General features: G+C 38.3%; 1 protein-coding gene across 1 annotated transcript in view; it reads right to left on the bottom strand.

The window, feature by feature from the left end:
- Nucleotides 1–13,860, bottom strand: part of SLC1A7 (solute carrier family 1 member 7) — a 52,690-nt gene that overhangs the window by 26,304 nt on the left and 12,526 nt on the right. The window contains exon 3 of the mRNA XM_062581942.1: nt 8,625–8,840. Coding sequence (XP_062437926.1) covers nt 8,625–8,840 — 216 coding nt within the window. The remainder of the gene's footprint in view (nt 1–8,624; nt 8,841–13,860) is intronic.

Here is a 13,860-nt window from a genome sequence, read left to right as displayed (position 1 = left end):
TGGAGGGGCTGACTTTTTACCACAGGAGGGCTAAAAGGATTCTCACAGCTGCCAGGCAGCTCACGGGGCACTCTCCCATCGTTTTCTGGCACACTGAACCAGGGCATCGGGAATTGCTAGTCTGGGTGGGAGCTTCAGTATAGCATGAAGTCTGGACACTTGCACTTACACAAATATATTACAAACTTAACAATAGGATGTTCCAGTCTCTCCTCTGCCTATCTTTCAAGTATTCATCCTGCTTTCAGACTAGCCCTTGCAGATCTCTACTAGCTTTATTGCAATTCTGCACTAGGATAAAGATCTACCCACATGGATCTCAGAATCACAGAATCAGTAAGGTTGGAAGGGACCTCTGGAGATCATCTAGTCCAACCCTCCTGCTCAGCAGGGTCACCTACAGCATGTTAGACAGGGCTGCATCCAGGCGGGCTTTGAATATCTCTAGAGAAGGAGACTCCACAACCTCTCTGGGCAACCTGTTCCAGTGCTCTGTCACTCTCACAGAGAAGAAATTCCTCCTGATCTGGTATCAGGACCACAATGTGAGGCTGTAACTTTACCCAGAACAGGCATTGTGTTTGTATCACTGTTACATATTGAATTAAAGACACTGTCACTACTTCAGTAAGTAATAATTCAAGCTAAGCTACACATTGCTGTCACTACATATAAATGCTGTTGTGTTTGTTAAGAGAGATAAGCAGTTAAAATAATTCTAAATTTCCAGCACTACTTTCAGATTAATTACAAGATACAGGACACAAAATAATACCGTGGGAAGCTTAAAACGATGTGGGATTAATTCCTCTAGTAAGCATAAGTGATATTGTCTCTACCCTCAGTGGTATGATTCAGCGTGGTAAAAATAACTTCAAAAAATAATAGGGAGTTAAATATAATGAATAACAGTGGAAGACAGAAAAAATTAGGTCTAAGATAAGGACGTGATCATAAAACAGCAGCCGAGACATATGGTTTCTGGTTACATAAAAAATTAAGAGCTAAATACTATCTGCTCCGAGGAAGAACAGAGGATGCATTTGCCAGCCCATCAGGAACTCTGCCAGAGGGAGTGGGAGCGCTCAGCACAGGCTAACAGGGTGAACAGGTATGTTAGTGCTATAGTGAACTATCATAGACCATGAACTATTAAGAAACAGATGGCACGCCTGGCCTACATTTGCTATGACAGCAGCGTATATATACCAGTGACCTATTAAACAGATTCATTGACTCTATCCTGCTGTGATCACAGACTGGTTCATTCTGCTAGCAAATTTTGGAGTTCTGCCCTAATTCTTCTAGAGGATAAGAGGGCATAAGGAGAATTAGAAATGTGTATCTCTGACTAAGGCAACACATGTTCTGCGATATGGCAACCAAAGGATTTGAAGAAAATCCTGTAGACTTGCATCAAGGATAAATAGTAGCTAGTCTAAGGAGCAACTCTGAGGGAGTAGTTTCCCATTGCATGTTAAACTGCCCCTTGCCATTGCCAAAAATGGGAGTATTCTTTTTCCCTTCTCCACTGTCTCCTAGCAATTAACCTAGCCCTTAACACTCTTCACCCATTTTTACCCCCTTAGTTTTCCACTGTTGCAGCAAGTTGGGCTGCCCCAGAGCAGCACAGGTTAAATGGCTGCAGAGTCATTTTGGTGACAGCTGCTTTTCAGCTTGGGGCATGCCATGGAAGTACGCCCCTGGGCGCAGGAGCCCCCGCTCGCTGCAGGAGGTTGCTAACACTGAGGGCCACAGTCATGATGTAAATATCAGCACTAGTGACGGTTTCACTGCTTGTGCTGTTAGCAGAACATGAGCCTGCAGCTGCTGGAACTGCCAGTTTGCTCTTGGATAACTTCTCTTAGAAATTACAGGCCAAATTCTGCAGATTTTGCAGATCAGTTTTTGCAGATTTTTTAAATCAGAAATCAGTCCAGCTGCTCTAGCGTAACAGCAGCCACAGGTAGGACAGATGCTGTAGCCTTGACTCAGACCACGCGTTCCCCTAGGGTATTCTGTGCTCTGCAGCAGCAATCTAGTTCTGCTCTCAGACTGAGATGGTATCAGTACCTAATTCCTGCCGCAGCAGACAGCCCTTGGCTAGAGTCTCCCATGCTGTGGAATATAAGCTACCAGAGGGATTTTTTGCTCCAAACACAGTCTTACAATATTTAACAGGTCTATGTTCGCACTGGCTATAAGAACAGCTTTGGACATTCTGTCCTGTGTATCTCAAATTTGGACTGGTTCCTGAGCTTGCAGGAACATCGTTTGAGTGTTTGAGATCTCACCCTGTCAGTCTATACAGCAAGGGCACAGAGACAGTGAAAACAGAGTCCAAGTAGCTTGATGTGACAACTATGACAAATTTAGTTTCTAGGTTTTACAGCTGTGCAGAAGAATGGTGATCACAGCAGTATGGTTTCTACTCGCTATAGTTTGAAGTCAGATGCCTCTTTCATTGTAGTGACATTGGCTTCATCTCACAAATGTTCTCTGCTTTGCTGTCCTCTGTGTTATTTTGTCATCGACTGTGTAGACCTGACTCTACCACATGTGTCACTGTACCACATGAGCCAAATTCCATCCTGAGTCACATGGATAAAAATCTGAAATAGCTCTCTGCTAGTGTCAGCAGGCTCCATCAGGGTTTACACTCCTGAAATCAAGGGCACAATTTAATTCTGCATGACTGAACACATCAGCTATCTCAGGGCCCCAGGAGGATGCATGTTGCAAATTAGTCATGATCTCCAGTGTCTAATCTCATTTCATAGTGTCAACTTTACTACTTCCTGCAAGTCTGAAGGCTTTTGCAGAATTAAAAAAGCATTCAAATGCTTATTATTGTGGTAAGGTATTAATAGAATATAAAAAACACTAATTAGGACTAAGCAGTGTGGACCACCTTGTGTCTTGCTCGTCTCTTCTCAGGTCAGGCAGAACTCATATCGTGAAGCCATTCTGTCAAACGCTTGGACTTCGTATCTGTGCTAAGGGTGACATTGTTGCATGGCATTTCAGTTCCAGTGAGGGATCTAGAAGGTCAGCAACCTTACTCTGCTTCTCCCGAAAGAAAAGGCCCTTACATACAGCCTGATAGCGCTATGACATTCTGAGAAAATCATTCTTTGGAGTGGAAGCCAAATACTTCATAAGGCTGAATAATACCAAAAGTAGCATGACAGGCCCAAGACACTTCCACTGTGGTTCAGGAAGACAAAGCTGTTTAATAAAAGATGTTCCTTTACATCAGCAGCTGTCCAGGCCCGATGTCAGGAGGATGAATGATTTATTCCTGTTAAGGGCTGAAGCTGTCCTAATTCAGTTTTGACTCCTGCTCTGTGGCTCTGTGGCTGAAGCCTCCTGACCAGAGAGCAGAAACTCCACTTCATAATCCATCTCCCAGCACTGCTTTCATCATTATTCCGTATTGGTCTCTTTTTATGTCAAATAGCAGCCATACAGTTAGGGACATCAGAGCTCTATGTAAACAGATCTATGTAAAAGAACCGCCTCCCGAATAGCTTAAAACTGGATAAACATTAACCATAAAAGTAAAGTCAAATACTGTGCTGAACAGTGCTGGCACCAGGTTTGCTTTGTGAGAGAAAAGAAAACTGGCTAGCTGAAATGAATTTAAAAAAATGGTAGTTTGCCATAGGGGACAGATAAGTATTTCCATCACAAGTACAAGCAGCTTTTGGTCAAAGACACATGAATGTCTCCTTTGATCAAGGCTATTAAAATATTCTTTTATAGTTTAATCCTTGGGTCTTTTAATATGCTCTTCAATATCTTATTGTGTGTACATACAGCTCTGGCTGTAAACTTCATTAAGCATGATTTTTGGTTCTGCATAGCCTGGACTTCTTCCAAACTACAGCAGATATTGGGTTTCTCTTGCTGTTTTTGAAGAAACACAATTGCTGTAAAATACAAAATAGCACTTAGCTTGAAAGGAGGGAAGGGAAATGATTTTAAAGAGTGCTCCAGATTCCCATGAAAACATAAATCCTCTACAGTATTTATATCCTCTTCTAACTCTTTATGGTATTACAAAAAATATTCCTTGGTTAAAGTTGGCCAGGAAGATTGAGTTTCCAAAGTCTATTAAACTGAATACAATCCTGAATATTCAGTGGTAAAAAAGTGCTCTGATTTATCCTTCCAGTAAAATTCAAAACTATACAAATTTGTGTGTTATGTCAGGTTAAGGCATGATTTGATCCTGACTGTGTTCACTGGATTGTTTTATTTAGAATTTTTGATCTGAATTAGTTCACAATGGCATGGATCTGGTTAGACTTGAAGAAGACTAAAAATGTATGTGAACCCTGCATTTGCACCCAGCTGGTACCCAGATTTGCATCCATAATGAGCCTAACATAAAACAGGTGGGTGAGCCACCAGTTTTGGTTGGAATTGTTTCTTCATGTGAATATCTGCAGCATTTGTTTGGTTATTTATATCTCATAAGTTAGATTTTGTTGATGACAACTGTGAATAATGTGATTTTAGTTGCACGAGGAACTTTGACTTCCAAAGCAAAGGTATTTTGATAATGGCAATGGAACACAGTATTAACTGTTAAGGTAAATAGTGTGGTTCTGAATGATATATCTTGTTTTACAAATGTTTACCCTGAGTTACATGCATTTTCTATCCTGCTTGTCAGGAGAATATATGTTCCATAACTAAGCAAACCTAATATTTAAAATTGGATATTATTCCTGTAAATGTGGTCCTTTTTGTCCTTTTGAGTAAAACAGCTAAGGGCTGAATTATTTAAAAAAAAAGGTATCTCACCTTTCTTTATTGCTTAACTCCAAAGTGGCTACTAAAATTTGCTCTTTTATCTGTCCTGCTCTTTACGTTCTCCCTGCAGATGAGTTGTACTGTATGTACCAGCTCCAGTGAAATTTGTCCTGTGACATTACATGAGCTGTCTTTAAGCGTGTTGTGTTTAGACTGGAGCAGTGGGAACCTGCTGGCTCTGTAAATGCATGCTTGAAGGACTTTTACAGCTTCCAGCTCTCTTGTATCATTATTTTTATGACTGTCTATTTGACATGAGGTGTTTGACTGGCTTTCCTTTACTGAGCTAATAGTATGATAATAAACAATGGATACGATCTCATGGGAAGAGGACTTAGTAAAATAGAACAAACTCTAGAGCAGTAAAAGGAAAATAAGAATGTATATTGAGAAGGAGGCCTTCCTTGCTGGTTTTCCCCCTAAAACAATGTAAAGCCACCTGAACTTTCTTGGTTAGTAACCATTTCAATAACATCTACTATGCTACAATTATCTCTTTAAAATACTATTGTTAAGATATTGTTTAAAGATCTGCTATATATCACTATGTTACTGTGTAAGGCAGGTCATAGGATTGGCTGGTGGAAATATTCTTTTTGATCCAATTTATATGGTTAGAATATCATTTTTATTAGGCTTAATTATTAACTGCTTTCAGTGGGATGTTATTTTTTGTTACATGATAGCATCACTGCCTCATTAGGCTTAAAAACTAGATACAGACTAATACTAGATATTACTTTCTGGCAGTTAACTTCAGCCTGTAGATCGCAATGCAACCATACTGGCTGCTTTTCAAAGATCACTTGTAATACTTCTATTTAAAGGAATCAATATGTGACAAAAAATGGTTGACTTGCAGATATGACTTTTGAAGCAAGACACCATAATTACTCTTGAAATGTGAAGACTGGTTGATGTTGTAGGTGTTTATAATGACCATAATGCCCTGCAGAAGTTATTGACTTAGCCAATAAATAAATAAATAAATAAAATTACAATACATTCTGCAGATTTCTGATTTAAAAACAAAAAATCTAAGAGCCTCACCCAGAAATTCCATAAATTCAACTTCTAGCAACATCCTTCCTGCCAAAAAATCCAAACCCAACAATGTTATATATAACATCACAAGAACTAAAAATACTGACAGATTTCATCATTTTTGGAATGTCTTCAAATTTGAAATCAGTGAGGGTGAATACATGTATCACATGCCAAAATGCATGCTTTAAAAGAAATCCCACAATTATATCACATATCAGCTCTGCTAGTTGTACATTTGACATTCGTTATTTGCAGGATACCAGATGTTTCCTGGGTTAACTTCTATGCACATATGCAATTGATATATTGAGAGGAAATTAATGAATCAAGAAGATAAGCCAATCTGGGCCTAGAAAGATGCTCTCCAGCTGTGAATGGAAGCAATTTATCATTGAGCTAAAGGATCAGCTTTTCTAGCTCAAACCAGCAGATACATCATTAAATTTAATCCTGGCTTCCGCATAGATGTATAGGAGTTTTGTGACCAACTTCATCAAAGCCAGGATTTCACCCATAGTGCTTAGCTAGATGGAAAGCTCGCTCCCCACAGTTGTTTTGCTTATTTATTTATTTAGTAAATGTGCTTTTGTAAGTTTCTGTAGTGGAGAAATAAAAATCATCAGTTTGCGCACTTAGGCTAGAAAGAGACAGCAGCTGTGGCTGCTTAACATGCAAAAGGAGAATAAGCTTCATTCTTTTTAAGCTTCAGAAATGAGTGGATAGTTGTCCTGTCATTGCTTGTGCCTGCTCAAACCAGTGATGGCTTCAGACTTAAAGCATGTTCCTGGGTGGAAACATGATACTTGAAATAAGCATGCAAGCTATTATAACTTAATCAGGTGAGCGCTTGTGGAAAGTGAAATTTAAGATGACATTTGCAAATGTTTTGACCAGGACGCTGTATATTTTACCTGCAATGAGACTTAGCAGAATGAAGTGTTTCCAAACCCTACTGCTATATCTGTGGTGTAAAGAGAAGCTGAACTAGCCAGATAGGGATGAAATCGCAAATCAGACTCATGTTTCTGTCATACAGACATTCACTTGTTTTATGCAAACATAATAATACGGAACTGACTTTAAACTTTGCACCCCTAAATTATTTTTTAATTTGGATTATCTCCATGAATTAACTCACTCTAGGTTTCAAAAAGCAGCTGTGTCAGTGCAAGCAAGGGACAGGAGCCTAGGACTAGGGCAGACCCTTTCCATAGGCAGCTGGTTGTTAGGCCAGTTTGGATGTCACATTGCTCCGCATGACTCACTATGACCCCCCCCCCCCCCGACCCCACACGCGCGTGCACACACAAGAATGACACCTTAGGGAAGAGCTCAGCACTGTAGAAAGGGCCTCCAAACACTAGCAAAATAAAGATAATTTTAAAAATCACACAGTTTTCTTGAATTCTCTTATACTTCTATCAGTCTTCTAGCTACTCTGTCATACTGAGAGTCAAAGCTGTAATAACTTACTTGGTTCCTTCTTAGTGTAAGAATTATAGTCACTTACACAACAAAACAGAATTATGTGAATTAACTAGTCAGTCACAAACACACAAATTCTACTGCACATATATTGCAGCACACTCACTGAAGAGAAATAGATGCTTTGGAGTGAACATCTTCCCACTGCAGATAAGGGTGGTCGTTTTGCAAAAGGCTGGAAAAAGTACTCTCCGCTGCTACTCTATGACATATATGATTTGGCTTTTGTTTTCAGCAAGATGTTGATATTGTAAAGTACAGATTTCAGATGAGCTGGTTAAGTACAACTTGGAGGAGGAAGAAAAGATTTTCGTAGTCTTTTTCTTCCCCATTCCCTCTGGCTTGAGGTCCTAATAACTCTAACTACTCTGTGTGCTGAGCCCCTACCAGGGTCAGGAACCTGTGCCTTTGAAAGAAAAGTAGTCTACTACTTCAAATAATTCAACCTTTAAAGAGAACTCTTTCTCTCTTATGGTTCAGATAAACCCTGGCCCATTTATAGTATGAGATCTCCAGCTTTGGGAACTATCAACCAAAGACAGAACTTGGTCCTTCTGCAAAAGCAAAGTAAATCTGGGACATGTTCTATCTTAAATCAGGAAATTAATCCCACTAAGGCCTGAAATTATGATGCAAAGAGTGATATTCAGGCTAGGTCATCAAAATAACCTATTCATCTCTTCACTGTTGCCCCCAAAAAACACAAAACTCTCTCTCTGCTTAAGTAAAACAGAAAAGAAACATCTTCAAAGCAGAACCAATAGCATGAAAAATATAAGGAATTGAAAGATCAGAACAGTGATCTTTTTAGTTGTGTGTTTCTCTGAGAGTTGTTATGAGCAGTTGTAACAGAATTTTTAAGAATTATTTCCTGAAAAATGTGGATTTTAGTCCTTGTATTTGAGGTTTGACCTATTAGAATTGTGCCCACTCTTATTTAAATTTACATTGTATTTTTTTTTAATGCTGTCTTGACCTTAATAATAGCTTTGATGATGAGCTCCATAGGCCACATGGCATTCTGCATGGGGAGTAGGGAAAAAACCCATCCACTGTGGTTAGCATTTCTGTGGCATTGTGTTAAAACTTACTTGAAAGAGCAACTATAAGCATCCTGTAACTTGAAAATCACTTTCTGAAAGTTAGTTTTTCTTAATTAAAAAGAAATTCATCATTAGGTTCAGAACTTATCTTCAAGCCATAGTTTTTCACGCACTTCTGTAAAGTACAAAACGTTACCTTCAGAAAGCAGAAAGAATGAATGCAGTTACCGGATTAGGTCTAGCAGTGCATCTGCAGAGCTCATGATTTGCTTTCCACCCTCTTCAGTACTCTCCTTCTGTGCTGCTCCTCCAGGATGGATGATGGAGACCATAATTATTCCCACAATCACAGCCACAAACGTTGTCCACAGATAGTAAGTGACGGTTATGATACCTAACCGACTAGAAGTCTTGGCATCCAGGGCTGCTAGCCCAGACATTAAGCTGTGGAAAGAAAACACAAAATAAATCGTATTTTTTGCGTAAAATTAATACAACAGAAAACCTCATTTCCTAGTTGTTCCAGCTTACCTGCTTCTCTCCTGATTGCCTATGTATCAGTATTTTCAGGAGCTGTGCCTGTAACACTAAAGCTCTAACCTCTGTAGCTAAAAGGATGTTTCCTAATAACCATATGAAATCTCAATTATTTGAAGTAACTTGCAACTCAGCATGTACACATGAGAACGGAATAGTATTAACTGCTCCCTCAAACTTATACGATAGTTTTACATAACCTGCAGTTATGGTGTCTCAGTTCATAGGAACTATTGTGATCATCAGTCATACAAACTTATGTGTGAAACTCTATATACAATTTCATACAATTCATAGACTCTCAGAATAATTCAGGTTGGAAGGGACCTTTGAAGAGCATCTGGCCACAATCCCTACCCCCAGCCATTTCCTGTGTGAAGCTGGACTAATTTATATCTAGCTTCAAAGTGAGATCAGGCTACTAAGGGGCAATTTTGACACATAGTTCTTTTTACCTAACAGCATAATATTTTAATTTTTTATAAACTCCATATGAAGCAAAACATGTTTTTGCTTTTCTGTGGGGCATGTTGGGCAGCAGATTGTGACTCAGCATGCCTCCAAAGAGACAGGCTCTGTATCGCATATTTCCTGCAGAGGAAACCCCTTAAAGGGCATGTGTGGTTGCTGCACAGTGGGGAGCAAAAAAAAAAAAAAAAAAATCACTTCACCCTTTGCTCTCCCCTTTGCCTCCCTGCCCGAGGGAGGATGACCAGAGGTCTTACAACACTTGTTTCTGCTGAGCTATACAACTCTCTGCCAAGTGCTTTAAGTTACGCTGCCCCTCTTTTGCAAGTAAATTAAGACACTGCTTGTTCTGTGTATTAGTTCCAGGCTGCTCTGACATAGACCCAGATGATACTATTCTCAAGTGGTCTGAGGCTGTGGAGTGGGCTGAGATGTGAGTTTCCGGTGACATCAGTATTACACGAGGCTTTAAACTGAGATTTAACCTTGAATAATTCTGTGTAAATTCTTTTAAACACGCAGCTCAGAAAAACTGTAATTGAAATGAAATACATCTACTGTTTTGTGTGACCCTACTGTCATTGATTATACAACAAAGCTGATTATACAACAAAACAAATCTGATATACATGTATATATACATAAAATATGTATTTATTTATATATACACACACACAAAAACACACACATCAGGCCTTTCCTAACATATAGCACCTGCTTGAGTGAGATCTCCTCAACATCACTCTGCTCAGTGAGGTTATCTACAGGCAATGTTAAAGTGCAGCTTAACCTTTACAGTACATTTAATGAAATCAAATGAGTGAGATTTAGTTCTCAGGTTCCTGTTATCTACTAGATTAATTAAGAAAAAGTATTGCTTTTCTGCATTGCCAGTTTCTCATCTAGTATCTTTTTTGTTAACACTATGGCAGCAAGGGAAAACATTGGTTGCACTGTAACACAGATCATTTAGAAAAAGTGCATCTCAATATCTTGCATTCTCGTAACCATTGTTTTTTCCCTCTCCTTTATCTTCTTGTTTGATATAAATTCCATCTTCCTGTGTATCTGTAAAAAGCACTATATATGACGACAGCACTGTATACTAAAAAAACCCAGCAGTAGCAATGATACTTAGTTTGGTGGCATTTCTATTAGATAGGTCTGATATGGAAGACTAAATGTTCTAAACCATTTTTTGATAAATAGTTGAGTTAAATGGTGTATGTAATCTCAAATTAACGCATTACTGTTCTGTAGAATCACAACTGTGTTGTTAATTAGATTTCTAGGACTGAGTTCTTCTTACATGCTGAGGTTTGGCAGGCCATTGAGCCAGTTTAACAGCTCGCTGATGCCAGGAGGAGGAGATGGATAGATTGTATCGAACATGAGAACTGTCTTGATCATATGCCCAAAAGTAGTTGGGAGGGGGAGGGAATCCTAATTAATTATGTCCAGTGGTTCATGTGCCTTTAGGGGTGTCACCTCAGCCTCAGACATTGTTCAGTTAGATCTGGTGGGATGTTTCACAACTAGAATCTAATCATACATTGGCTCTGAGGTGACAAATCCTGAGGGGGCTAATAATGAGATTGCTCTGTCTTGGGGATATTCATTAACAAGATCATCATCTGTAATGAGATTATCCTGTCATCAGATAAAGTCATGATCAGTTCATGCTGTGATGAGAAAGTCCTCAGAAGTAATTAACTATGGAGGTGCAACAGGGGTAACTGTTGAGTGGCAGAAGGCCGAACAACAGTCTGGATTCCAAGCTGTGTTCCTCGTGTCCTGCAATGCTTAGTTTTAAGAATGGACCAGAGGAAACAGTTCTCCAAAGGCCCTGTTGTAACACTAGTCGTGTCATTTTAAGCAATTGTTCAGCATGACTTTCAGGAACAAATGCCTCTAATATGAGAGTGCAATCACTAACTATTTTTCATTTGGCTTCGTACGTTTGATGCCAGAAGGAATAGAAGACATTGAGATTAACAGACACACTGATCATCACAGTTATTGTATGCAGTAAGCAATAGGCAGTTATGTCACCGGAGTTCCTCACTGTTGGTATCTAGAGCTCTAATGTATAATGCATAATGTAGTGGAGAAATAACAGGAAATGTAGTCTTTTTACTTCCTCAGAATAGGGAAGTCAGGAGGAATAAGCTTCCAAATGGCTTAAGATCACTGTATCAATTTCAGGTTTTTCTTTTAATTCCAGACGTCATCAGATGTATTTTTGGCTACATAAAAATCTTTCCAACAGTTTCCCAAACTTTTTCCAAGACTGAACAAAGATACTTCTCTATCTACCATCCAGTAGTAGGCTCTCATGCAACGCAAAGGAATGAAAAACAGGGTACCTTGAATTCTTCTCAAGCCAGAATCTGGTCAGACATGGAATAATGAGACAGATACTTGATTCATAGGTTAAAATAATCTGTTTTATTATGTAGCTAGGTAGCTTCCATATGTATGTTTTAAGAGTAGCATGATTTAATGATTACCAAAGAGACAAAACAGGAATGAGACAACAAAAAAACACTTCGCAGCTTTTCTGAGTATTTAAAGTACTTCTCATTCATTTAATCAGTTTGGCAAAGAATTCCAATAAAGTTCTTGTAATTTCATGTTCAGGAACTATTTATTATTTGTGCAGAAAAAGATGATGTCAAGCCTAAGGCTTCAAAAATATATGTTAGTGAGTTTTGGATGAGATATTACATCTTGTATTCAAAGATTTAAGGGAAACCTCTTATTACTATGGTTTAAGAGGTTTCTTGCACCTTGCTTTGCAACATCTGATGCTGGACACAATCACAAGATACCATAATAAATCAAGTAGCTCCATGACCTCTTTATCTGCTGCATAGGTTGTTTCAGTTATATGAAAATACAATCTTCCTACAGCTTTTCTTTCTCCTATCTAGGGCAGTCTGCTTAATCTTTTTATTCTAGCTTGTTTGCCCAACAGATCTTGGATGAAATTGTGTATTTTCAGGGACTAAATAAGATTTAAAAGAACAGCTTCCCAAGTGTTGTATCTACAAAATATCTCTATAAGTATGTGTGCTATGATTCTTGTATTTTTATGGGTTTCAAGCCTCATTAAAATTAGTGTTCTGATAACCTGAAGATCTCCACACAATGTAGAACTGATGCTCCACAATATTTACAGGTTGAAAATACTTTTTAAAGTATTCTTAAAATGTAAAAGATGTCTAGACTTTTTTCTTTCTTTTTTTTTTTTTTTATTTTTTATTTTAGTCTTTTTTTAATTGAGACTTGGGTAATTCTACATCTGCTCTGCTTTGTTTTCTGGGAAATCTGATGCAGCCAAATCTGTCTGTTTCCCCTCTGATCTATTTAATCGTGTTTTTTATTAGAGAAAGAGAGTCAGGAAGTCAGTAAATTTACTGAAATTGCAACATTTTGATCAAGAGCTGAATGTAGACAATAATAAAAAAAATCAAGCTACTTGTAGCATTGTAGTGGGACAAACATTTAAGAGTTAATTATTTCACTACTGAGTGCTAGTATAGAAAATCCTAGCTTAATTGCTTTATCTAGGATGGCATGATTAAAGTTTGCTTACTTCTCTTGGACGGTTTCCATGTGATTTATGAAAGGTTATGATTTTAGGCCTATGAATAAATAAATGATTTCTTTATTGGGTCTTTGCTGTGGGAGGAAGGTGAAGAGGGAAGTCAGGATCAGTGGAAGAGCTAATGAAATGTAGATTAAGATCTTAAGGAGAAATTGGAAGGAAAGAGGAAGATTTTCAAAACTACAGAGGAAGACTTTGCCAATGGTACGAAGAAATGAACCTGTTAAGTGCTATGTTTCATGTCTACTTTGAGAGAAACTTGAGGAAAAAAAATCAAAATTTATTATACCATTTTTTTAGTAATGAGGAAGAAAGTTCTTTCAATACCTTATAAATCTAACTACTCCAGTGCAAACAAGTAGCTACCCCTTTACAGGCACCTCTAGACTTGCTTTGGCTGTCACTGATAAACATCAGAGTATTTAGGAACTATTTTATTTACAAATAAAGATAGAACTTCCTAGACTCCCTGGGATTTTCTACTTTTTCTATTGCCTTCTGATAAAAAAAGCACATTTTTCTGACCGGCATCAAGATCAAAACTTATATTTTCAGAAAGGCAAAACATAAGAAGCTGCTTTTAAGACTCCATTCTGCATATGTATTTGTCTTCTTCACCACCAGAAGCCATCTGGATATTGCTTTGAAATAGATGGATTATGGATAAAGTTATCAGAAGAGATTAGTGCGATTAGAAAGACATTAATCCTGTCAAGAAGTAATGGTCAAGTATTAACCACCAGCAGTTGTTCCTAGAATCATGTTTGTCTTCATTCATCCCCCACCCTCCCTTGCATTCTCATTTTGTAATTGCATGCCACAGAAAAGACCTTCCTAAGCAAGTTCTCC

Source organism: Rhea pennata, chromosome 8 (assembly GCF_028389875.1).
Source record: "Rhea pennata isolate bPtePen1 chromosome 8, bPtePen1.pri, whole genome shotgun sequence".
Lineage (NCBI taxonomy): Eukaryota > Metazoa > Chordata > Aves > Rheiformes > Rheidae > Rhea > Rhea pennata.
The sequence above is the reverse complement of the archived record's forward strand: the minus strand, read 5'-3'. Positions and strand labels throughout refer to the sequence as shown.